The following is a 23,082-nucleotide window of genomic DNA, read 5'->3' as shown; positions in this document are numbered from 1 at the left end:
TGGAAACCACTCTAATAACCATCTGAGGATTTTACTGAAATTGTTAAAAATGTGAGTAGTGTTAAACACAGTAATAATTGCTCTGTGGTGGCTCCAGTTTAGTAAGCTGCTTGGGACACACATTGCTAGACATCCCCAATTAACTGAAATAGGCACCTCCTGCAACCAAGGTAGACACAATTCACCTGGAAATTCTATCATGTTATCTATGTCAAAATTAATGTGCAAGATCTCATACTGCGATCTCATGCACAGGAGAATATGCTAAATGTGTAGTGCTCAGGTAATTGTGCAGGCACCTGCTGTTTGTACGTCTATTAAACTGGTACTTTAAGTTGTAGGATGAACAGAGTTGAGACAGTTTTTCATTTTCTGTGTCAACCAGCAATTGGCCCATCAGTTATCAAAATATACCCCAGACAGAAGTTGTGATCCATAGGACAGGATCTCCACACCTGTGGACATTACAAAATTCCCTTCTGACCATAGCTCCTGCACCACGCAACAAGCTGTTTATTAAACTAATGAAACATTTTGTATCAGAGTGATGGTGATGGCGATGATTGTAGTTAATAATACATATATGTAAGAAAACTCTGGGACATTCTGAAGTTCAACACCTTCAAACCACGTTTGCTTCAGAATCTCCTATATTTTTTTCATGTACATACTCATGCTGACATATCAATAAGACAGTGGAGAGATGGCCAAATATTGAAAAAGCCATGCTAACTAGCTGTAGTTAGTATTTTGGCTGGATTCCAGGACTGAAATGATTTATTTTGCATTCCAAGGCACTATTTATTAACTCACCTCTATAACATATATTGCTTCTTTTCTCTTTTTTGGCCCTTCCTCTTTGGCCATATATGCCACTAGCTCAGATCTGGGTAGTAGAGGAACAGATTTAAAGGGAAAATAAAATGTGTTGCATTTAGAACTGCATTCCAGCCAATTCTGGTTTTATATAGTTCCTTGGTAATCTTTCACCTTTTGCTCCCCTTGGTTTCAAGTATATTTTAAAACATCCATACACACTTAAGTAAGCAAAGTGTAAGACTATTTATTTCTAAAAAGGGTCTTGGAGCAACCTACCCAGTTTATTTTCTATACCATTCCTACTTGGGTTACAAACCATTATAATCTCTTCCAAGTCATAAAATAATGGCTTTTTATCATCTCTGTTTTATTCTAGCATTCCATCTTTCTATTATCCTAAACATATGTAGAGCAAAGAAAAAACAGATGGGATTTCCCACTGCTAGTGCATCCTTGTAATGATGGTTATTTCCAACTCACAAAACACTCAGCTGTCAACTCTGATTTATTTTTGAAGCAAATTTGGATTTGGTTGCTAGTGGAGTGGTGCAGGGTTTCTCCCCCTACTTCCAACATAATCTTTTGTGTGTGTGTGTGGAATGCCACTATCCAATCACAATTCAGCCTGTGTACCATCTATAATAATAATAATAATAAAATCTCTTTCATTCTTCTAGTTAACAGTGTGCAATATTTTGTGGTTGGAATTTGTGTTCCAGCATGATAAAGGATATGGAAAGGAAAACATATTTGCAGCTTGCTCTCTTCTTTCAAGCTTCCTCATTTGAACATCCCCGTCTTCCCTCGGGGGAAAGCACGCTATTAGAGATAAAGAAACCCCCACTATGTTCAATCCTGTCTATAAATAATGGATTTTTATCGTATAAAGACATCTCCCTTTAAATAAAACTCGTTCTCTCCTTTCAGTCACATAGCAAGCGATCACCTATTTGCTGAAAAAGCTATTCCCGCCCCCTTTACGGTTCTTTTCCCTTCTGTCTCCCCTTTAATCTATGCAACACGAATTCCAGCTAGCCGACTACTATGCTAACTGCATACACCAAGGGCAAGGAAATTCCTTTGCAATAAACAATAGCTGTCTTCCACCCCTTTGGCTGCAACTAGGCAAGGTCAGTCCCGCTGCGGCAGCAGCTACAGCGCCTGGAAAAGACCCCCGCCTCCAGCTCCACTATGCGTGCAGAACTCAGCAGCTGTACATCAGGAAGAGCCGGCCAACCCCATCAGCGCTATTGAACTCAACCCAAAGGAGCTGTCCAACTCCATCGTGGTGCTGAACCGAGCTAGAGCAACACAGCTGGGGAAGCTGTCTATCCGCGCCGCGGTGCTGAACTCAGCAACATCCGCTCAGCAAGGAGCTGTCCATCCTGCCGCGGTGCTGAAAGCTGACTCCTCTCCGACATCTTTCCAGCTGCAAGAACAGCAGCAGGAAGAGACAGCGGCTACTGTGGAACATGGAGGGAAAGGGCTCCCGGAAGAGCAGCAATAAGGCTGACTGCACCCGGCTGTATTTGCGCTGATCGGTTCCATCCCAGCCCGCTCTCGCTGTTTGGACACAAAGCCACCCGCAGCCATGGAAGAGGAGCTGAAATGTCCCGTGTGCGGCTCGCTGTTCCGGGAGCCCATCATCTTGCCCTGCTCGCACAATGTCTGCCTGCCTTGCGCCCGAACCATCGCCGTGCAGACGCCAGAGACCGAGCAGCACCTGCCCGCCATGCTGCACCCCCGGGGCCCTGCGGCAGCGCCGGGGGCCGGGGCCGGAGCCTCCGGACCAGCCTCTCTCGACTACGACTGCGGGGCCGGAGGGGGCAGCGGAGCAGGCGGAGGGGGCGGCGGAGGCGGCGGCGTGGATCATGCGGACAAGCTGAGCCTGCACAGCGAGACCGACAGCGGCTACGGCTCCTACACCCCGAGCCTTAAGTCTCCCAACGGGGTGCGGGTTCTGCCCCTGGTGCCACCTCCTCCGGGCTCCTCGGCGGCGGCGGCAGCCCCTCGGGGTGGAGGCACCAGCTCCTCGCTGACCTGCCCGCAATGCCACCGCAGCGCCTCGCTGGACCATCGCGGCCTACGCGGCTTCCAGCGCAACCGGCTCCTGGAGGCCATCGTGCAGCGCTACCAGCAGGGCCGGGCCGCCGCCTCGGCCGCCGCCAAGTGCCAGCTGTGCGACCGCAGCCCCCCCGAGCCGGCCGCAGTGATGTGCGAGCAATGCGAGGTGCTCTACTGCGCCTCTTGCCAGGTCAAGTGCCACCCGTCCCGGGGGCCCTTTGCCAAGCACCGCTTGGTCCCTCCGCCCAGCCAGCAGGGAGCCCCGAGCGGAGCGAGCGGCGGAGCAGCTGGTGGTGGCGGCGGGGGCAGCAAAGCGCCCGGGGCTGCCCGCAAGCCCCCGACCTGCGCGGATCACGAGCTGGAGAACTACAGCATGTACTGCGTGACCTGCCGGACTCCCGTCTGCTACCAGTGCCTGGAAGAAGGCAAGCACGCCAAGCACGAGGTGAAGGCCTTGGGGGCCATGTGGAAGCAGCACAAGGTAAGGCAAGAAGAGGTCCTGATCTTTGCTCCACAGCTCGCTCGCCTGCACCGCCTGCTGGCAAAGGCTGGAGCGTGTCACGCCAGATCAGAGCCGGCCATTGACTCCCGGTTCTTTCGTAAGGAGCCATTACCGCCCTCTAGAACTGAACTAGCAATCGCTACAGCAGATGAGAATCCCAACGTTATAGATAAATTGGCACTGAAAGAGTGGTGAAGGCCTACCCTATAAATCACTTTTAGCAGGTAGTTATTTCACTCCCAGGTGGAAATTTTTTTTGAATGCCAGTAATGTACATGTACAGGTTTTAAACAAAAGGGTGCCCGTCTTTCCCAACACCATTGAGTAAACCCAACCCTAGGGAGCAGGGTCACTGCAGCACAACATGTCTTGAATCCAGGCTGAATAGAGATGTGCTACTTCTTCTTTTAGAAATTTGCTGCTGTTCTGTATAATGGTCCCAATAGCTGTATGGACCAGCTCTTAAAGTGTATTGTGGGACAGCTGAACTACATGAAGTGAACTTTGAGTGCATCCCAATATCTCCTCCAAGGTTCTTCGCCCCCAAGCATTACAGTACAAAAAATATTTAAAGTTGCACAGTTCTGTACTATCTCCATTGTGTTTGCCTTTCTAACAACCCTTTCTCCCATTCTAAAGATGAAGAACAATGGGCAAAGAAAGGTAGTAAACTTGTAGATGTCCAGATGTTGTTGGACTCCCATCAGCTCTGGTCAGCATAGCAAAAAGCCAGGGATGGTTATTATTGTTTATTATATTTATTTATTTATTTACTAAATTTGTATACCACCCTTCATCTTTTTTGGGATCGCTCACAACAAGAAAAATAAAAAAAATCAAAACCCCACAAAATACATAATAAAAACAAGAACAAGAACAAACCAATAACCCTTGTCCCCTTCCCACCCGCTCCCACAACACATTTAAAAGGGTATCAGATGTAATCAGCCAAAGGCCTGGTTGAAGAGAATGGAAGTCCAGAACCTCCCTATAATGGGGCTAATGGATAGTGACTTCCTCAAGGCCACCTTGGTGAGAGACAAATAACATTATATTAGATATACCTGACTAGACAGCTCTTACTAATCTGCTGTGCAACTTGCCTGTGCTTTCCACCCTTGGGAAACTTCTACTAACAGCTTTATAAACCACTTTGCAGCAGCAGAATAGTTCAGAGTGACCATCCTGAAACAACTAAGTGTTATAGTAGGAATGTATTCATTGTAATTTGGTTTTGGGGGGATGTTTGCTAAGAAAAGCAATAGGTGTTTATTCAGAGTGAGAGAGGAGAATATGGGAAATTTCCTTGTAGGTTTCCAGCAACATTTAAAAAAAAAACAAACAGTTAATGCAATTTTTGTTCACACATCACTACTCTGGATTTCATTTCCATTCTACAAGTCTGTTGAAAAACCAAGCTGTATTAAAGTTGCAGGATAAAATGCTATTTTCTTGGCTCTTAAATTATGGGAATAAAGAATCCTAGGTAAGTGAATAAGCGTAATCAAGTATTCCCTTCTGCTTCATTATTTTTATTTACTATTTACTACACATTCAACTATTAGCCATTCAATAAAATTTTAGGGTTGAAACAAATTCATGTCAGTTTTGATATCACAGGACATAGATCTCATAGATAACAGCATGGCATTTGTATTATTTCTATTAAATACAGTTGTATTTTCTTTACTTTTGAGTAGAACATGAAGCTCTTGAGATTGAGTTGAAAGCCAATTATGTCCATTCATCCTTGCTGAAAATAAAGGCCTACAAAGTATTTATTGATTATTCACATTGCGCTTGGGTGAAGCGCTTTCTGTTATTAAATAATGCATACATTATACATTTATACATCAGAGCTCTCAGGGAACTGTGACAGTTATGTTCCTGTGGGATGGCTCGAATGCTGCTATTCTATTCTTTTCTGTCATGTGGTAACATTGGGCAGGGATATTTTTATTTAGTTGCATTCAAAAATACATCTGCTTCATATATTGTGAGGTGATTCAGTCCCCTGAGGACTGTGGCATATGACCTTCCCAAATGTTTGAATCAATTTCTTAAATGAATTAAATAGGAACTTCAGTAGTGATTGAAGATTTCTGGCTTATGTAGCTCAGTACTTAACAACACCCATTGACCATTTTTTCTTCCCAGTTGGTTGACCTCTTTACAGCAACCACTTGCACTGCTGAAGAAGCAGAGGCAGCTGCTTTTCAGTTCATATTATAAGACTGGAACTATTCCTCTTCAGAAACTGAAGGACTTATCTGGCCCTTTCAACATTTGCCTTTGTTATTTTTAGTATGATCTTGGGGATCACCAGGAAGCACTGGGGGTTCCCATGCCATAGTTAAAGAACCCCTGATCTTCTCTGACTTGGTCTTCCTGGTCAGAATCCACTGTACCCCAAAACTCTTAACTGCATAGTCTACATTATTCAGACTACAGTGTGCAAAAGTGGGTGGGAGGCTACATAGCCAGGGTGCCTGTGGGGCAAGGTATTTGTTCAATAAATTGGAACAGTCAAAATAATTTCCCTTGATCGTTTAGACTGCCCACCTACTATTTAAATCTTCATAGGTAAACCGGAGCTATTTTGAACTGCACCATGTGGAGACATTGCACTAGATCTGTTTGCTAAATGGCTCCCCAGATTATTCAAAAGATGATTTAAGCATGACAAAAAGGCTGGCTTCCTAGACATATGGGCAGGAGGAGGAATCAGTTTGCAAAATAGTTGCTAGTAGCATATGCTCATGATGGGTGAACGCTCTCTACCTCCTCCCACAGCCTTATCCATGCAGGAACTCATAAAACCTGATGAAATGTGCAGTCCAATTCAGCCCATGGCACTTTGATTTATGATTTAGCCACTATTATGGGGCTCAGGAGGCTGTAAATTATGGAGAATTGCAGCATGCAAATATCCTGCTGCAGCCAGTTTTAAATATGTGGCTTTAACATGCTTTTCGCTTGGAAGAGAACAGTCAGTGAGGATGTTGGCTCCCTGACGTCACATTTACATCCTGCCAAGGATATTGCACTAGGATAATTAACACTTATAGGAGCACAAGATAATCACTATTATCACAAAAATTAGTTAATTGTGTGCTTATTTTCTTTCCAGTATTTACAACAAAAAGGATGAAACAGCATTAGGGGAAACCTGATGCAAAGAGAAATAAAAACACTGTACCTACAAGTTACAAGTTACACTGTCTTCGTGCTCATAGTTTTAGAATTAAGTTGAGTGATTTGAAATGGTGCATCGATCAACAAAGCATTTCATCCCACACCTTTGAAAATACTGTTCTTATCAATTGTTACGCAAGGTGTAATTTAAGTTGTTGGTGACTCCTCCCAAATGCTTCTTTTTTATTGTGTGTACCATGTTGCAGCTGGCCAAGACACCAACACTGCTGCCTTTTTTGTGCAAGATTAAGACTTGTCTGTTCATCCAGGCCTTTTAAGATTTGGTTTTAAGTTCCTGTGTTATGGTTAGCAGTTTTGATGAGTTGGTTTGATGGTTGTTTTAGTTCTGTGTTGTATATAGTATTTTATTGTGCTGGTTTTGATAATAGGGACCAGATTCAACTAAGCAGTTGCACTAGCAGGAGCCAAAGCAAGGAGTCCTGCCAGGGCAACTGGGGCTTTCTGTCCTCTTCTCCCACCTGCTCCATTGTACCCCCCAATTGGTTATGGGAAGGTCGAGAGAACCCCCAGTGCATTGCACAGGGGAAGGGAAAGAGGAGATGGTTTAGTTGGGCAAGCAGAAATACTTGCACTAATTGAATGGTTGTAATAACACAATGTTGAATTCCACCTTGGGGTTTTGTGCTGGTTGTTTCAAGTTTATTGGCATCTCCAGGTCAGTGTAGCATACATTAATGAACTAGATGGGCAGACAGTAGAAGGCTCCTTTCTTTGTTCCAGTCACTTGTGCAGTTTGGTGGAGAACAAATGCATTTGTTCATGTTCCTTTTTAGACCTGGGGAAACTAGGACTCCCCCCCCCCTCCTCTCATGAAATAAGGAGTGCTATCCCTAGAAAAATGGATGAGGATGGGGATACATTGTATAGCATAAAATACCAAACAATAGCAAACACATCTGGGTGTGTGCAGTTTCCCCACATACATATGTATATACAGTGGTACCTCGGGTTACAGACGCTTCAGGTTACAGACTCCGCTAATGCAGAAATAGTACCTCGGGTTAAGAACTTTGCTTCAGGATGAGAACAGAAATCGTGCAGCAGTGGTGCAGTGGCAGCAGGAGGCCCCATTAGCTAAAGTGGTGCTTCAGAACAGTTTCAGGTTAAGAACGGACCTCCAGAACGAATTAAGTTCTTAACCAGAGGTACCACTGTACAACAAGAAGGCAGCATCTAATTAAAAGTTAAGAAGCTGGTCCAGTAAAAATGAAGTTGGTCTAATAAAAGTCAAATAAAAGTGCAAATACCGATTTAATTATAACCCAATGCTTTTTGAACTCTTGATAGTAGTAGTTTGAGAGAAGTAAGCAGTGTGAGAACCTTAGATATATAAACTAGGCGCCAAATGTCTCCTTAAACCAGGGTTACCATCACCGACATGGAATACCTAGTTGCCAATTTTGGGGCCAGATGGCTCAAAAGTTATATCAATACAACTATTTAGTTCCTGGAATTCATTCTGATTTTGCAGATAAAATATAACAGATAGAATTCCACAGGATGTGTTGCTAATGTGTGAAAACAGGCAAGATCCCAGGATCCCCAGGCATGCACCTCCAGATGGTGGAGACATCAGGCGCCATCCTGGCACCCAGGCATCTTCACTTTGTCATAGGTGACTGATAGCCAGGAGCAAAATGTGCCTGGCAACTGGCGAGCTTCTAATGCTGCATCATTGGCTGCATACCCACAACGTAACCCAGTAAATCGTATTCAGTCATTGAATAGTGTTAATGGAGGAGTAGATTTCCCCAGAATTCAGTCCAGGGGTATCAGGTTAAGGGGAAGTGCATGTGCACAGAACTGGGGGGAGGAATTGCCTGGGTCATAGAACTAAGTAGTTACTGGTTATTGACAGGATTTGCTCAGGACAGACAATGGGATGTCACATCTTCATGCCTTGCTTGTGAGTTTAATCATCTGTTGGAAGCAGAACGCTGGACTAGTTGGAGGCTGGGCTGATCCAAAGCAGCTCTTATGGGAGGAATTGCATTTCGATGGGGCTACCCATTTCAGTTTGTGAACCAGCCCTCCGTGGGCTTAGGAATTAATCTCTCTGTTTTAGAATGTGGGCCTCCAAAGTCCTGAAACTTCCCATTCTCAGCAATTTGTAAGCTTCAGTCGGCAACCAGATCAGGTGAGGGAAGATCAATATTAATCTTCTGCTGCTATTACATACAGAATAAACAATGAACTTTTATCTGAGAAGGAATAGTAGGATTAATGCTTATTTGTAAAATCAATAAGGAACCTGTTCTTGTATGCTATGCTGTTGACAGATTCTGGGACAAGTGGTTAAGAAAAATCTTGGGAAAATAGCCAGAGTCAGGAATTCTTAATGGCTTTAGTCAATGGCATTTACAACATGGGGCAATTTAGCTCCTTTCCATTATTGTGAAGGAACTTGTGGGCTGCATGATAGTTTACAAGGGTTTGGATAGCCTTTAGTGTGGAGGCATCTACCCTTTGGAACTCCCTGTGCATCAGGCGGGTGTCGTCTCCATTGCATTTTTGTAGCCTGCCAAAGGTTTTCCTCTTGCAACATGCCTTTTAAAACCTTTATTCTAGTTTGTATCTCTCCTGGATTTGAATTGATTTGATGTTTGCACGTGTTGTTGCTGTTGTTAACTTTTTTTCCCCTGGAGATGGATGCAAGCAAGAGGCTGGGCAGCTGAAGCATGCAGGCAGTTGGCCCTGGTCAACAAGTGGAAAGTTTGGCAAGGTCTAGAGATGGAATCGCTTTGGCGAGTTGTAAAGGGAGGCTTAGCTTTGGCAAGGCTTACAGGGAGTGGGAGTGATGTCTTTCGAGATGGGTAAGGAGGGGAGTAAGAGATGGGATGCGGGTGGCACTGCGAGTTAAACCACAGAGCCTAGGACTTGCCGATCAGAAGGTCAGCGGTTCGAATCCCCATGACTGGGTGAGCTCCCGTTGCTTGGTCCCTGCTCCTGCCAACCTAGCAGTTTGAAAGCATGTCGAAGTGCAAGTAGATGAATAGGTACCACTCCGGCGGGAAGGTAAACGGCGTTTCCGTGAGCTGCTCTGGTTCGCCAGAAGCGGCTAAGTCATGCTGGCCACATGACCCGGAAGCTGTACGCCGGCTCCCTCAGCCAATAAAGCGAGATGAGCGCTGTAACCCCAGAGTCGGCCACGACTGGACCTAATGGTCAGGGGTCCCTTTACCTTTACCTTTAAGGAGGGGAGTGGTGACTATGGTGAGTAAAGGGGTGGCTTTGGAGAGGAGGGAAGGAACTAGGGCAGGACAGCAGTGAGGTTTGGGTCATGCAGGTGCACCAGCAGGCATGCTGGATCGATATCAGCTGTTCTGCCAGGGGACTTTTGCAGTCCCAATCTCGCCATCACCCTGCCCTGGCCCAGCCACATCTAGATAAGCAGCAGTGACACCGGTGTCAGAAGGGTGGCTCAGCAGCTCCACCCCACCCCACTACTGAGTCCAGATTAGTGCTTTTCTCATGAGAAAGCAAGTCAGTACAGATTAATAATCCCAGATGTTATAATCCTGAAAGGAAAAACAACAGTTTGCAAAATTCTGTTAAGAGTGACTCTGAACACACATTTTTGTGCAGTTGGAAGTAAGTCCTACTGTGTATAGCAGAGCTGCTTCCCAGGTACTTGTGCACAGGATCACAGCCTAAGCATGTAAAGAGAGCCCTTTAGAGTGACTAGAGGACCAAAAGAGTTCATAATGAAAGGAGTTGAAAAGAGTGAAAAGAGTTCATAAAGGCAATCTGTCTTGATTAGACACATAACTTGCCCACTACTTTAAGGGGTTCAGTTTCTCTCTCCTATAAATAAAAACCCAATGATAGCAAGCACTAAAATGTTGACATATATAGTAACTATTTTAGGCATAACTTGTAGAGAATAAAGATTATCTGTTTTATACTTGGCGTCACTGGGCTTTTCCCCCCTTACAGGCACAACTGTCTCAGGCTTTAAATGGCATTTCAGATAAAGCAAAGGAAGCAAAGGAATTTCTGGTTCAGCTGAAAAATATACTACAGCAGATACAGGTAATAATTACAGAATTATAGCTGTTTTGGATTTCATATCAAACTGCAGTAACTAAACAGGCAGATATTAAGCATGTTTTGTAGCTTTTGTTTTATTTTAATAGGACTATATGGCTAACTGTGTCGCAATCCAGCACAACACCTAACTCTGTGCTAGGTTGTGTCCCAAATGCATTGATAGAACAAATTATAGCGATCACCATTTAAACAGATTGTAATGATAATCAATTCAAGCTTCCAATGAACATCAGTACTGACAATCCTATAGCACCTACAGTATTGGCATTTAGGTACCTGCTTAATACTCATGTGTTTACCCAGGCAGTTCCTGAATGGTGATCCAAAGTATATCTATCTATTAATCTGATCTACTGATTACTGATGCATTTTGTGCTTGGTTATGAATGTAATTTTATTGTGGATTTTATGCTGTTCATTGCCATATATATCTTTTAAATTAATGTTGGAGGAATAGGCATTTTTTGCAAAAAGAATAAAGAAAGAAAACTGCATTATTTTAGGGCACACTCCTATGCACACTTATTTAGAAGTAAACACTTTTGAAACCAATGGGCATTTGCTTCCAGGTAACTGTGTGTAGAATCTGGGTGTTGGTTTGGTTTATAAAAGTTTCTTTGGTTCCAATCCTGCCCCACTTTCCTTTTTTGAATTTGCTTATTTGGTCAACTTTGTAAAATGTTAATCCAATAACATCAGCCAAATAAAAAATTTAAAAACCTGTTCACATACCCAACACATACCCAATTGTTATGTTTACCATCTAACCTAATGAAGAGCTCTGGAGAAGAAACTATTATTTTGATTTTACAAAGCTGGAATGCTGTTCAGGCATAAGGCATAATGCTGTTCAGGCATAAGTCCCTAAGACCTCAGTCAGGCTCAGTAGAATTGAAGCTACGTGTTTCTTTCACCATGACTTTACAGCAATACACATGCCCATGTACTGAAACAATACATTGATTGTCAGCTGTTTTGTTTTAAACTGAATTATTTTCCGCTTGTACACTGTGCAGCCACAAATGAATTTCAGATTGCAATGACACCTTTGAAAACAAATTTGGGGACAGTGGGGACAGTCCACCACAAACTCTCTATGCAAGCAAGTCCCACTGAAATGAATGGGAGTTGTGCATATGCTCCCCATGGTGCCGAACCATTTTATAGTAACATTTCCCAGAACTGCAAAAAATTAAATATGCTAAAGATTTAGACTTTTTCAATGTTCCAGCATAACCATCTTGATAGCATCCCCACAGAACTTTTACAACAAGCTGCTATTAACGTCACAACTTGTAATGAATCACACAAACAGCATGCTGCCAAATCCTCATTTTTAAAAAAAATCCCCAGGAAGATGAAACACTGGCAATGCATTGAGTAAAACAGGCTTTCAGTTGTAGAAGGAAATGTGGGGGTTTTTTTGTCTTCAAGGAAAATGGCTTGGACTATGAAGCCTGTCTGGTGGCTCAGTGTGATGCCTTGGTTGATGCTTTGACTCGTCAGAAGGCAAAACTGCTCACAAAAGTTACCAAAGAGCGTGAACACAAGTTAAAGGTGAGTGGAAATTTCATTTGACAACACCCATAAATGCGTAGGCTTATTTGAGATACCATCTGCTGGGTACCGCCCCAAGATCAAGCCCCATTAGAATGAGGGCTGTTTGTTATCATGGCAAATGAACTCTAAAACCACATTTATGTCAAGTCAAGGACATGCAGGACATTGTAGGAGAAGCTTGGTGGCAGTGGTGGAAACCAGTGTGTTCACCCCTTACTGTGTCTGCTGATTCTTCCCTGAAAATGCTCCCTGGCCATTCCCCACTGCTACTGCAACCAGGCTTACACCAGGATAGATAAAGAAAAGATATATTGAGTTGGCCTATCTGTGTCCAATGGTGGCTGGTCAATGCCCCTTTAAACCTTACAACTAGGGCATGCTAGAGATAGCCACACCCTCTTTGTTTCCAGTCTATGGTAATCAGAGGTATATTGTCTCTGAGCATAGAACTTCCATTTTTTGTATGTATTTTATTTTTAATTTCTTTAATGGATTGTCTTAAGCATGAATTATCCAAATTATTTAGCACCATTAAAATTATGATGAAATTCTTATAAAGAACTAGGGCTAAGTAATGACAACTAAGTGGCACTGATGCAGATGAGGTGGTGTCCATATGGCTGCAAGAGCCTTTGCTTTCCTGCTTTTGCTTCCGAAATAAGTTATTTAATTCAGTGAAAGCCCAGAGGATTATCTACTATACATGGAATTTCCCCCTCCCCAGGTTGTTTGGGACCAGATAAACCACTGTACTCTGAAACTGCGCCAGTCTACAGGGCTTATGGAATATTGTCTTGAAGTAATCAAAGAAAATGACCCTTCTGGGTTTTTACAGGTATGTTGCCTCTTAATGTTGTGATTAATGAGAAAATAATAATGAAGTATTGTACTTCTGAAGCCCCACGTGTGCTCGTTCATTAAGCATTCATCCTGATTTGTTTGGAAGCAGGTTAGAAGATGCTGAAAATTTAGTGAGCACTTACCCTAATTTGTTCAGAGAGAGGTTCAACAATGTTGCATCAAGCGTTAGTCCAAACTTTCCAATGCATCTTCAATGCATCTTCCCCAACCACTTTTCTTATCACAAAAATTCTATAATTTGCAGAAGCAGGTTTGTTGCACAAGACCTCCCAATCAACTGGAATTGTGCAATATGTGACTGAATCCCACTCAAAGATAGTGAGAATCTGGAAGTGCCCTCTGATGCATGCACAGGTCTTGTGCATTCAAACATGGGATACTCCATCCATTTCAATGGCAGAAGCCAGGGAAAAGTGGACTCCTCTGAGACTGGTCCATTTGCATTAGTTTAATCTCTCCCAAGTTTTTCTCATAATGGATTGTTCCGTCCAGAGTACACAGGCAAAAAGACTTGGTGGCTACAACAAAAGTTGAGGACACAATTTTGGGCCAGCCCTAGAGTGTCCTATATAGAGCACCTGTACCCACAATTTGCTTGAGTCACGATCAATTTTAAATGATTATTCTATAGCTTGGGACTTAAATGTTTTCCTTTCAGATTTCAGATGCTTTAATCAAACGTGTTCAAGTGTCTCAGGAGCAGTGGGTCAAAGGAGCTCTGGAACCCAAAGTATCTGCTGAATTTGATCTCACTCTGGATAGCGAGCCATTGTTGCAGTCAATTCATCAGCTGGACTTCATTCAGATGAAATGTAGGGGTGAGCTTTTGTAGATTGCTTTTCTTTCTCTCTCTCTCTCTTTCTCTCTTTTACACCAGGATTTCAAAAAGCAGCGGGTGACAGTGAGGCACCTCCGATGGGCCTCCAAGATGGGAATTTCTTATCCAGATGTAACCAAGCATTTGTGTGATGAGAAAACCCTTTCCTCTTCCTGTGACCCTAACAAACTCAGACAGTAGTAATAGATAATGTTAGACATCTGAGAATATGAAAAGCTTCAGACTGGGCCATCTGTTCTTTTCTTAAGTGAAGACGTTTACTGACATAACTGTAACTTTATAAAAAAAATAGCCTTGCCCCATTTTGGAGCATTGCAGATCAACAGCAGAAGTCATTTCAATTACCCATACAATCATGCTTGCCCTCATTCGTAGGCTGCATGATTCTAAAAATGTGTGAGAGAACCATATTCATATAGAGCTGACATTAATTTGTTCCCCAAAATTCTTCTGTGGGCTAAATATTCTCCAGTATGCTCTGTTTGTACATTTTGATATTTGATGCCTGTGTTTTACATCTAATAATATCTGATTTCAATATTTGCCATTTTGCTTTAGTATTTGAGTTCAGAATTTCATAGCTCACATGGAATCATAAAGCATTTCCGTGTATTCGCTGCATGATATGCAGTGATCATTACCATTTTACAGTTTGGTCAGTTATCATGTGCCGGTATAAGTATTTGTATTGATAGCTGATGTGAAATTGTATGCAATAGTATTGTCTGATGTGAAATAGTATTGTAGTTTTTCACCTTAATTGGCAGCTGTCATCCAACAAGATTTGATGTTTGAAAATTGTTAAGGTTTAACATTTGACAACAGGGGAAATGCTGCAATTCGGTGATTCAGCATCTGTTTTGCCTGCAGAAGGTCCCAAATTCAGTCCCTGGAACCTCCAAATAGAACTGGGCATGTCCCCAGTCTGAAACCCAGTCAGTTTAGACAAAAGTGAGCTAGGTGGACCAAAAGTCTGACTCAAGCAGCTTCCTATGTTTCTAAATTATGACAGTAGTTGATAGCCTATGGCTTACTGCATTTGCTATTTGAGCCCAGCAATTTATATATACACAGAGAGAGAATATGTGAATGATAATGCGTTCAAATTTTGAATTCAAAATTCAGATGTAGAAATTGTTAATTTCAAATTTCCTTTCTGCTGTAGCATAAAATTTTGAGAAAGAGAAGAGCATCATGTGGACATGGCAAATGATGAATGCTCTGAGGATAGTCTATATGAAAGGGAGAAACCTTGTGAACTCACAGCCTCGTTTATTATGAGCATAGGGCATATTAAGCAGTTTCCAGAGGCACAGGTGAAACTTTTCCTTTGTCAAAGACACATAGACACATTATAGCTGTATAAGCAATGTTGTAACCCGCACTGGGACCTTAGGGTGAAGGGTGGGTAATGCAACAACATTTTTTTTATATAATCAAGTGTTGTACCAATTTTACGAAATAAACAAATAATAACAGCTCTTTGAGCTGGTATATCATTTGATAGGTAAATTCTATTGCATAAACTTGTCCCTGATTCTATCCCATTTGAGCCCGCATATGCTAAAACAATGAAGGTGTGAATTCAGAACCCTAAGGTTTGTAGCCCTTGGGGGCTATGTCCCAGGAGGACATTGGATCAGCTGGTGCAGCCTGCACCTTTTTGCAATTTATCCCTCTCAGTTATATGATACTCCATTTGTATTTTCTCCAAAGAGAGTGAATGCCTCAGCAAAACCTACCAGCTTCTCTTCAGTGTCCCTTTTGGCATTCTGAACAGGCATTTCACAGAAAGATTGTTCTTGCAATTCTGCTGCTTGGAGGAGCAGGCTAGAGCCCCTACTTAGGATGAAAGCTACTCATGAGTGGCTGCTCCAGCCTGATGATTCTTTTGAGCTGCTTTTTATGGGAATGTGCATATTGCAAGTGCCCAAAGATCAGCACAGGAACAAAGAGGGACAAACAAAAATGAAATCAAATGAAAGACAACAATGGGTCAATTTCCTTTGATGCAACACAGAAGACTGCTAGGAGATTTCTGCTGGAAGGAATTGCATGGTTCATAGGTAAATGATGTTACCAGTACTATTCATCTTTACAAGAATCCTTGGTACATTTTTATCCTTGTTCATCCAAAGCTCATTTGATTTCAGTTGGCTTAATTCTGAACTCTAAAGGCTCAATCTAAAGCAATTAGGTCAGTTAATTTGACAGCTAAATCCTTGAGGAACAACAGAAAAATGCTTGAATTTAGGAAAGTAGTTAAAGGCAAAAATATGCTCCCCAAAAGGGTATTGTTTCCTAAACTAAATGGGTTATATTAATGAAGCCACTGAAAGAACATCAGCAAATTGCAACATCAAAAATTAAAAAACCCAGAAAAGAATATGCAGATGAGGAGAATTTAAGGTGAAGTCTCTCTTAGATTGTATAATTGCAAAAGAACCTGGTCTCAATTTGGATGTATTTTATTATTATTTGATAGCTTCTATTTGCCAGTGTAAGGGACGCGGGTGGCGCTGTGGGTTAAACCACAAAGCCTAGGACTTGCCGATCAGAAGGTCAGTGGTTCAAATCCCTGTGACGGGGTGAGCTCCCGTTGTTCGGTCCCTGCTCCTGCCAACCTAGCAGTTCGAAAGCATGTGAAAGTGCAAGTAGATAAATAGGTACTGCTCCAGTGGGAAGGTAAACGGTGTTTCCATGTGCTGCTCTGGTTCACCAGAAGCGGCTTAGTCATGCTGGCCACATGACCCAGAAGCTGTATGCCGGCTCCCTCGGCCAATAAAGTGAGATGAACACCACAACACCAGAGTCAGCTACGACTGGACCTAATGGTCAGGGGTCCCTTTACCTTTACCTTATTTGCCAGTGCAAGAATTTGGACTGTAATGTTTCCATTATAACAGGTGTCTTCTTGTATGTTTAGGCAGGTAACAGGCATAAGGAGGGATGCTGTGCTTCCTTTCTTCAGTGACAAACCATCTATATCCAATTTGCCCCATATTATGTTGGGATGTGTGTCCATCTCTCTCCCAGTGCTGCTGCTTTCTCAGTCTGAAGCTGGCTGCCTCTAAGGGCCAAAGCAGCAGAGATGTTAAATTTGCCACTTCCAGCTCTTGGATTCATAAGCTATTGCCTACATGGGCTGTTTTCCTTTTTTGCAAACCCATACGTGCAGTTCCTGAGTTTAGTGGATGCTTTCTGAAAAGGACACACCAAGTATACAAATAGGCTCCATAGAGAGTGGGGTAAAGATGTCTTAGATGTCTGCCTCTTCTCATCACTCTCTCTGGGCGAGAGTGGTAATCATGGGTGCAGTGAGTTGGGTTTCTATGGCAAGGCAGTTGCAATTTTGTACGTGCAGTTTGTACAAAAAGCTTGGGTGGAATGTGAGTTGTCTGGGAAGTTAGAATGAAGAAACCAAGGGACAGAAATGGGTGCAGATGTTCTGTGATGGTTTTCTAGTAGTTAGGCTGCCCAGGGATGTCTATGTTGTACTAGGACAACTTTAAGCTTAAATGAATAATATATACTTAAATGGTGGATTATTATAAATGGCAGAATGAAGTCATGAAATGCTTTTAACAAGCTTCTGTCCTTATTCAACCTTACTGAGAGATGAATGTCTGCCCTTAGCTATGCTGTGTTTTCTACTAAGGAGAAGGAAAATGAGGATCAGACTTTATTAAAATGTGTGTGCATTTCTTGCCATTGGTGAAATAACTCTTCCTCTCCAAAAGTATAATTTCATCAGTAATACAGAAAAGAAGAGCTTCTTTAGCATTGCTCTAGGAACAGATTAATTAGTAATGTTATGTTAGAGAAATCTTGAATTATTACCTAGTAGTAACATAATTCTTAAAACAGCTACTGTAAATATTCACAACCTATTGATACTGTAGATATTCACAGTAGCTATTTTACTAGCTGTAAGGCACCAAAGATTTCAAAACTGGGACTCTTACTGGCTAGGCTTCCAAACCTTGGGTGATAGTAAAAAAAATTACTCAGAGTAAACCAGCTGACATTAATGGCTCTAACGTAGTCATGTTCATCAGGTGGCACAATGGCTCAGTGTGTCTGGCTGTTAACCAGAAAGTTGGTGGTTCGAGCCCACCCAGGGATGGCTGTGGGTAGGCTTCCTGCATTGCAGGGGTTGGACTAGATGACCCTTGGAATCCCTTCCAGCTCTATGATTCTTTGACTTCTATGTTAATTAATTTCAATGGGTCTAACTCTTGAGTAAACTTTAGTTGAACACCACCCATAACTTCATGCACCTCTTGAGGCAGCATGTCTGCTAAAGAGCTTGCAGGCTGAATTTTTTTACCCAAATGTCTAGGCAGCATTATGTGCCCCATTGGCTGACTTATACCTTGTCACATGGCCAGGGGAGCCAGCATAATTCTGCCTGTCCTTATTAAGTCTCACGTTCTGGGCCTGCTCTTCAAACAGAACCAATATACTGTTGTTGTCATCCATTTTCCTCACGAGACAATGGGGTACAGCTCCGTGGATGAAGTCAAACCACTGTGTAACAGTACTGAAGTGAGCTTCCCTTGGATGAAAGCCTGGGCAGTGTATATGGAGGTCCTGGGCTACCCAGATGATGATGATGATGATGATGATGATAATAATTTATACCCCGCCCATCTGGCTGGGTTTCCCCAGCCATTCTGAGTGTCTTCCCACAAAATATTAAAATACAAGAATTCATCAAATATTAAAAGCTCCCCTAAATAGGGCTGCCTTCAGATGCCTTCTAAAAGTCAGATAGTTGTTTATTTCTTTGACATCTGATGGGAGGGCGTTCCACAGGGCTGGCCCCACTACCGAGAAGGTCCTCTGCCTGGTACCCTGTAATTTCGCTTCTCGCAGTGAGGGAACCGCCAGAAGGTCCTCAGAGCTGGACCTCAGTGTCCGGGCTGAACGATGGGGGTGGAGATGCTCCTTTAGGTATACTATGCCGAGGCTTTAAAGGGCTTTAAAGGTCAGCACCAACACTTTGAATTATGCCCGGAAACGTACTGGGAGCCAGTGTAGACACATGCACCCCCTCGGCCTTGCTGATGTGGTCTAAAGGTGTATACATATTACTGTTTACTCCAGCTCCAGGAGCTATCACTGCTGGTGTTTGAAGTAATGTACACATGACATTAACTACATTCCATATCTATCCTTTTCAGACCATTTAAATTCAGCACTTCCTTCAGCTTCTATAATTAGGACTCTTAATGTTTGCACCTATACTTAGCTTTCTAGTAATAGTTTTGTATTGGTGTCCAAACAGCCATCTGTCACACAGATTCCCTCTGCTGTATTACAAAATCCTAAATGCATCATTCTAACATGTCTCCATCCTGGCTGAGTTTTGATGGCACTCCACCTAGTGCCGACTTCTGTGCTGGCCACACCCTATTCCAAACATTGCTCTCCACTCATTGGCTCTACTGTTATGTCACCAGATGCTTTCCTGCCCATCTGTTACCTCATGCATTGTGCTCTGCTGGCTCTGCTTCAAAGGTTAAACTACAAAATTTCAGCCACAGAATTCTTGCAGGAATAGAAACCTTGCCTGATGGAATCTAGACACATATCAAAACCACACTGAAAATGCTTTTTTTAAAAAAAGGGGGGGGGAGGAGAGCGTTTTTTAAAAAATACATTGAATTTTCCATAAGGCTCACCACTGCCATCTAGTGTCTCACTGTATATTGCACTTAAAACACACTTGAAACGTTTTATTTGCGGCTGTATATCTGAGTCCTCTGTAGATGGCAAGCTTAAGTGGAATGTCACCTGTATTTACATTAAATCCCTAAACTCTTTTGTAGTGAGAATTTTGTCAATAGGCGTATGATACACATTTGACGTGGTACCTTTTACCTTGGGGCAGAAAGAATGCTCCACTATATCACCATGTGGAAAGTTAGGGGGCATATGTGGCCTGTGGGTTACACAAATCAGATTTATACCAATTGAAATGCCAGCCTAGTTAATATCAACCAAGGTGACATTTTGCCTTCATCCAATCAGTAAAAGCAAGGGTTTTAGAGATAAAGTGCTGCAACAGTTATGAGCAGAAGTAAAATAAAAGTTAATAACACAAGAACATTAGTTGTCTTTAGTAGAAGAATGTATGGTTCAATTATAGAGATGCGGGTTTCTGGGTGAATAGTGAGTGCCGAATGCACACCAATGCCCAATTGCATTATTCTGTGTTGAGGCTATGGATAACCATTCTGCTTCCAAATAAAGAAAAGAGAAGAAAGCCAAGACATGAGTTGAGAGGTGGGATCTTGAACCAGTGTGGTGTAGTGGTTAAGAGCGGTGGACTCGTAATCTGGTGAACCAGATTCGCTTCCCCGCTCCTCCACATGCAGCTGCTGGGTGACCTTGGGCCAGTCACACTTCTCTGAAGTCTCTCAGCCCCACTCACCTCACAGAGTGTTCGTTGTGGGGGAGGAAGGGAAAGGAGAATGTTAGCCGCTTTGAGACTCCTTCGGGTAGCGATAAAGTGGGATATCAAATCCAAACTGGATGTGCAGTGAAGTAAACAGATGGTGACTTTGCCAAAGATTCATCGTTCACCGCTTTCTCAGATATGGATATTCCTTATGGTTAAAAACAAACAAACAAACACAAGACAGTGTTAATTGGTCATAAAAATGCAATCCTTGGGACTGTTGCTCCAGAAATGTTCCCCTGAGTGTTAAGTGCCAAGAGAGCTGCAACTGCAATGCCAGTTGCGATGTGTGTGGATTTTGCTGCTTGTCACACGGGTAAGGGCAGAGTTGCACTAATCGGTGCTTAGTTTCTGTTTCAGTGCCGCCAGTCCCACTCCTGCAGCTGGAGAAGTGCTGCACTCGAAACAACAGTGTGACCCTCGCCTGGAGGATGCCACCTTTTAGCCATAACCCAGTGGAGGGTTACATCTTGGAACTCGATGATGGAGACGGTGGCCAATTCCGAGTGAGACTTTCGTTCCTCGTTGATTTATGTTTGGCATCCTCAAACAACTGCTTGTATTGCCTACTGGTGTTTAGTATCAAATTGAAAATGTTTTCAATCCAGTCTTAACCTGGCCCTGAAGAGGACCATTCCCTTCCCCATGACAGAAGAATAAGGTCACATCCACATCATATATTAAAAGGACAATTATACCACTTTAACAGTTACAGCTTCCTCCAAACAATCCTGGGATCCCCTGACAGAGCATCCTTAACAAAATATAGAGCAGAGGGTGATGATATGAATCAGGTTTTTCAGTGGTGGCTTGCTGTTTGTGGAATGTCTTGCCAGGGTGTGATCATTATCTGTTTTTAGGCACCAATCAGATAGCCAATCCAGATAATGATGGGGTCAATGAAACCAAATAAAAGATTCCCTTCCCTAATCTAAGGGGATGGGGCTTAGGGAGAGAGAGAGATTGGACTGGCAAGTGGTGCAAGCAGGGGCAAGCCCCCTAGTACTGCAAATTCTCCTTGCATGGTCGCAACATTGCTGAGATTAATTGTTTTGCAACAAGAAATTACATGTGGGTTACTTTGAAGGGTCTTATTAGGAAAGATCCCAGGTTAAAAAGAATTTGGTGAACTCAGTTGCTGCCTTTCTCCTTGTCTAGGAAGTGTATGTTGGTAAGGAGACCCTATGCACTATTGATGGCCTTCATTTCAACAGTACATACAATGCAAGAGTCAAAGCCTTTAATTCATCAGGAGTGGGCCCTTATAGCAAGACTGTTGTTTTACAGACTTCTGATGGTGAGTAACTTTAAAGATATGTAAAGTTACTTCTAAAGATTTCTCTTTGTCTAAAATCTATGGAACCTTTGAGATTCTGGTAGTTTCTGGTACCTTTGAGATTCTGCCCAATACTCTTTAGTGAAAGAAACCCAGCAGGGATTTAAATTCACAAAATATGCAGCAAAGGAAAGCATGGAAATATTGGCTGTTAGACCTTTAAAATATATCCTCGTGAGTTCTAAAACTCCCCTCTTCCGAAGTTCCCCACTTCCCAGCACAGAAGAAGATCACATGTTTGATAAGTTTAGATGGTTTACTTACAAACTCTCCAAAGGTCAAATTCATCTGCTTTTCCATACAGCATTCAGAAAACACAGGCAGTGAATCTTGGCCAAGTTACAGTAGGAACACAATAATGCAGTCAGAGCTTGGAGCAAGCAGCTCACACCTCTTTACATGTTTTACTGGTAGAATGAAATACAACAATAGGCTTGATTACCTTCCTCCCAAGGAGAGGTAGAGTGACCAAGCAAAGCCTGGCAGGGCATACAGCATTAACCCCTTCATGTGTTAATTAGATTTACCGTAAGCGTATCGTGTATATTAGGTTGGTTATCCCACATTTAATGCTTTGAATATGTCCAGGGCCAGGCTAAAATATTGATTGAACTAAATCTCAGTAAATCTTTGAACTTTTTAACCATCATTAAACAACAGAAAAAGCATCAAATTCAAAAAGCATTGAATTAGAGCTGGAAAGAAAAAATCAGGAACAGTGTAGATTCTTCTTTTCATCATTTTGTTTGTTTTCAAGATGCAGCTTGTTCAAGCAGCACCTACAGATGAATATTTTTGTTCAATTTCATAGTGTGTTGCTGATTCTTCTTTTGAGATTGTCATGTGAAGTCATATGACACCATGCGATTGATAGGTGGCAGCCCCACCCACCTGTCAAAGTAGCCCACTCAGGGTTAGTGAGAAAAGGAGTATTGTGTGGCACACACATAGTTTGTAGAAAATATTGTGTGTGGGTTTTTAAAATAAATAAATAAATAAATAAATCCATGTTTCATTGTGGGAAATCAGTTGATTTTACTACCTTATTATCTAATCCTTTAAACTCTTAATATTTAACAACATTTGAAACAGGGTGAGGGAAAAAGTGGTCCTGTGAAACTAGAAAGATGATGAAGTTTATGGAACTGAAAACTGTACATAGACCCTTGAACTTTTGGCACCTAAAAGCTAGAAGCTACTTTTGTAGAAAATGGAGATGTCCATTGCTTTTACAGCCCCCTTTCCCTAATTATATATAAATGATGAATTCCAGAGCTTAATTACATTTTCTCTCTGTGGAAATAATTTCCTAGCAATGTCTTATAAAATATGGATGTTAATTCAGGCTTCGGTTCTCTGTAATTACACTT

General features: G+C 42.4%; 1 protein-coding gene across 4 annotated transcripts in view; it reads left to right on the top strand.

Annotated features, from left to right (window-relative positions):
* Positions 1–1,026: 1,026 nt before the first annotated feature.
* The window catches only part of TRIM67 (tripartite motif containing 67), a 34,800-nt gene continuing 12,744 nt past the window's right edge, over positions 1,027–23,082 (top strand). The window contains exons 1-7 of one of the 4 annotated variants that reach the window (XM_083606024.1): positions 1,027–3,364; positions 10,538–10,633; positions 12,086–12,208; positions 12,936–13,046; positions 13,731–13,884; positions 20,725–20,882; positions 21,535–21,673. In XM_083606024.1, coding sequence (XP_083462150.1) covers positions 2,411–3,364; positions 10,538–10,633; positions 12,086–12,208; positions 12,936–13,046; positions 13,731–13,884; positions 20,725–20,882; positions 21,535–21,673 — 1,735 coding nt within the window. In that variant the 5' untranslated portion in view covers positions 1,027–2,410. Of the gene's footprint in view, positions 3,365–10,537; positions 10,634–12,085; positions 12,209–12,935; positions 13,047–13,730; positions 13,891–20,724; positions 20,883–21,534; positions 21,674–23,082 lie in introns of all 4 variants that reach the window. The other 3 variants (XM_083606025.1, XM_083606023.1, XM_083606026.1) reach the window with 3 other exon arrangements.

Source organism: Podarcis filfolensis, assembly GCF_964270895.1.
Source record: "Podarcis filfolensis genome assembly, chromosome: 3".
Classification (NCBI taxonomy): Eukaryota; Metazoa; Chordata; class Lepidosauria; order Squamata; family Lacertidae; genus Podarcis; species Podarcis filfolensis.
Note: the sequence above shows the minus strand (reverse complement) of the source record. Positions and strands in the feature narration are given on the sequence as shown.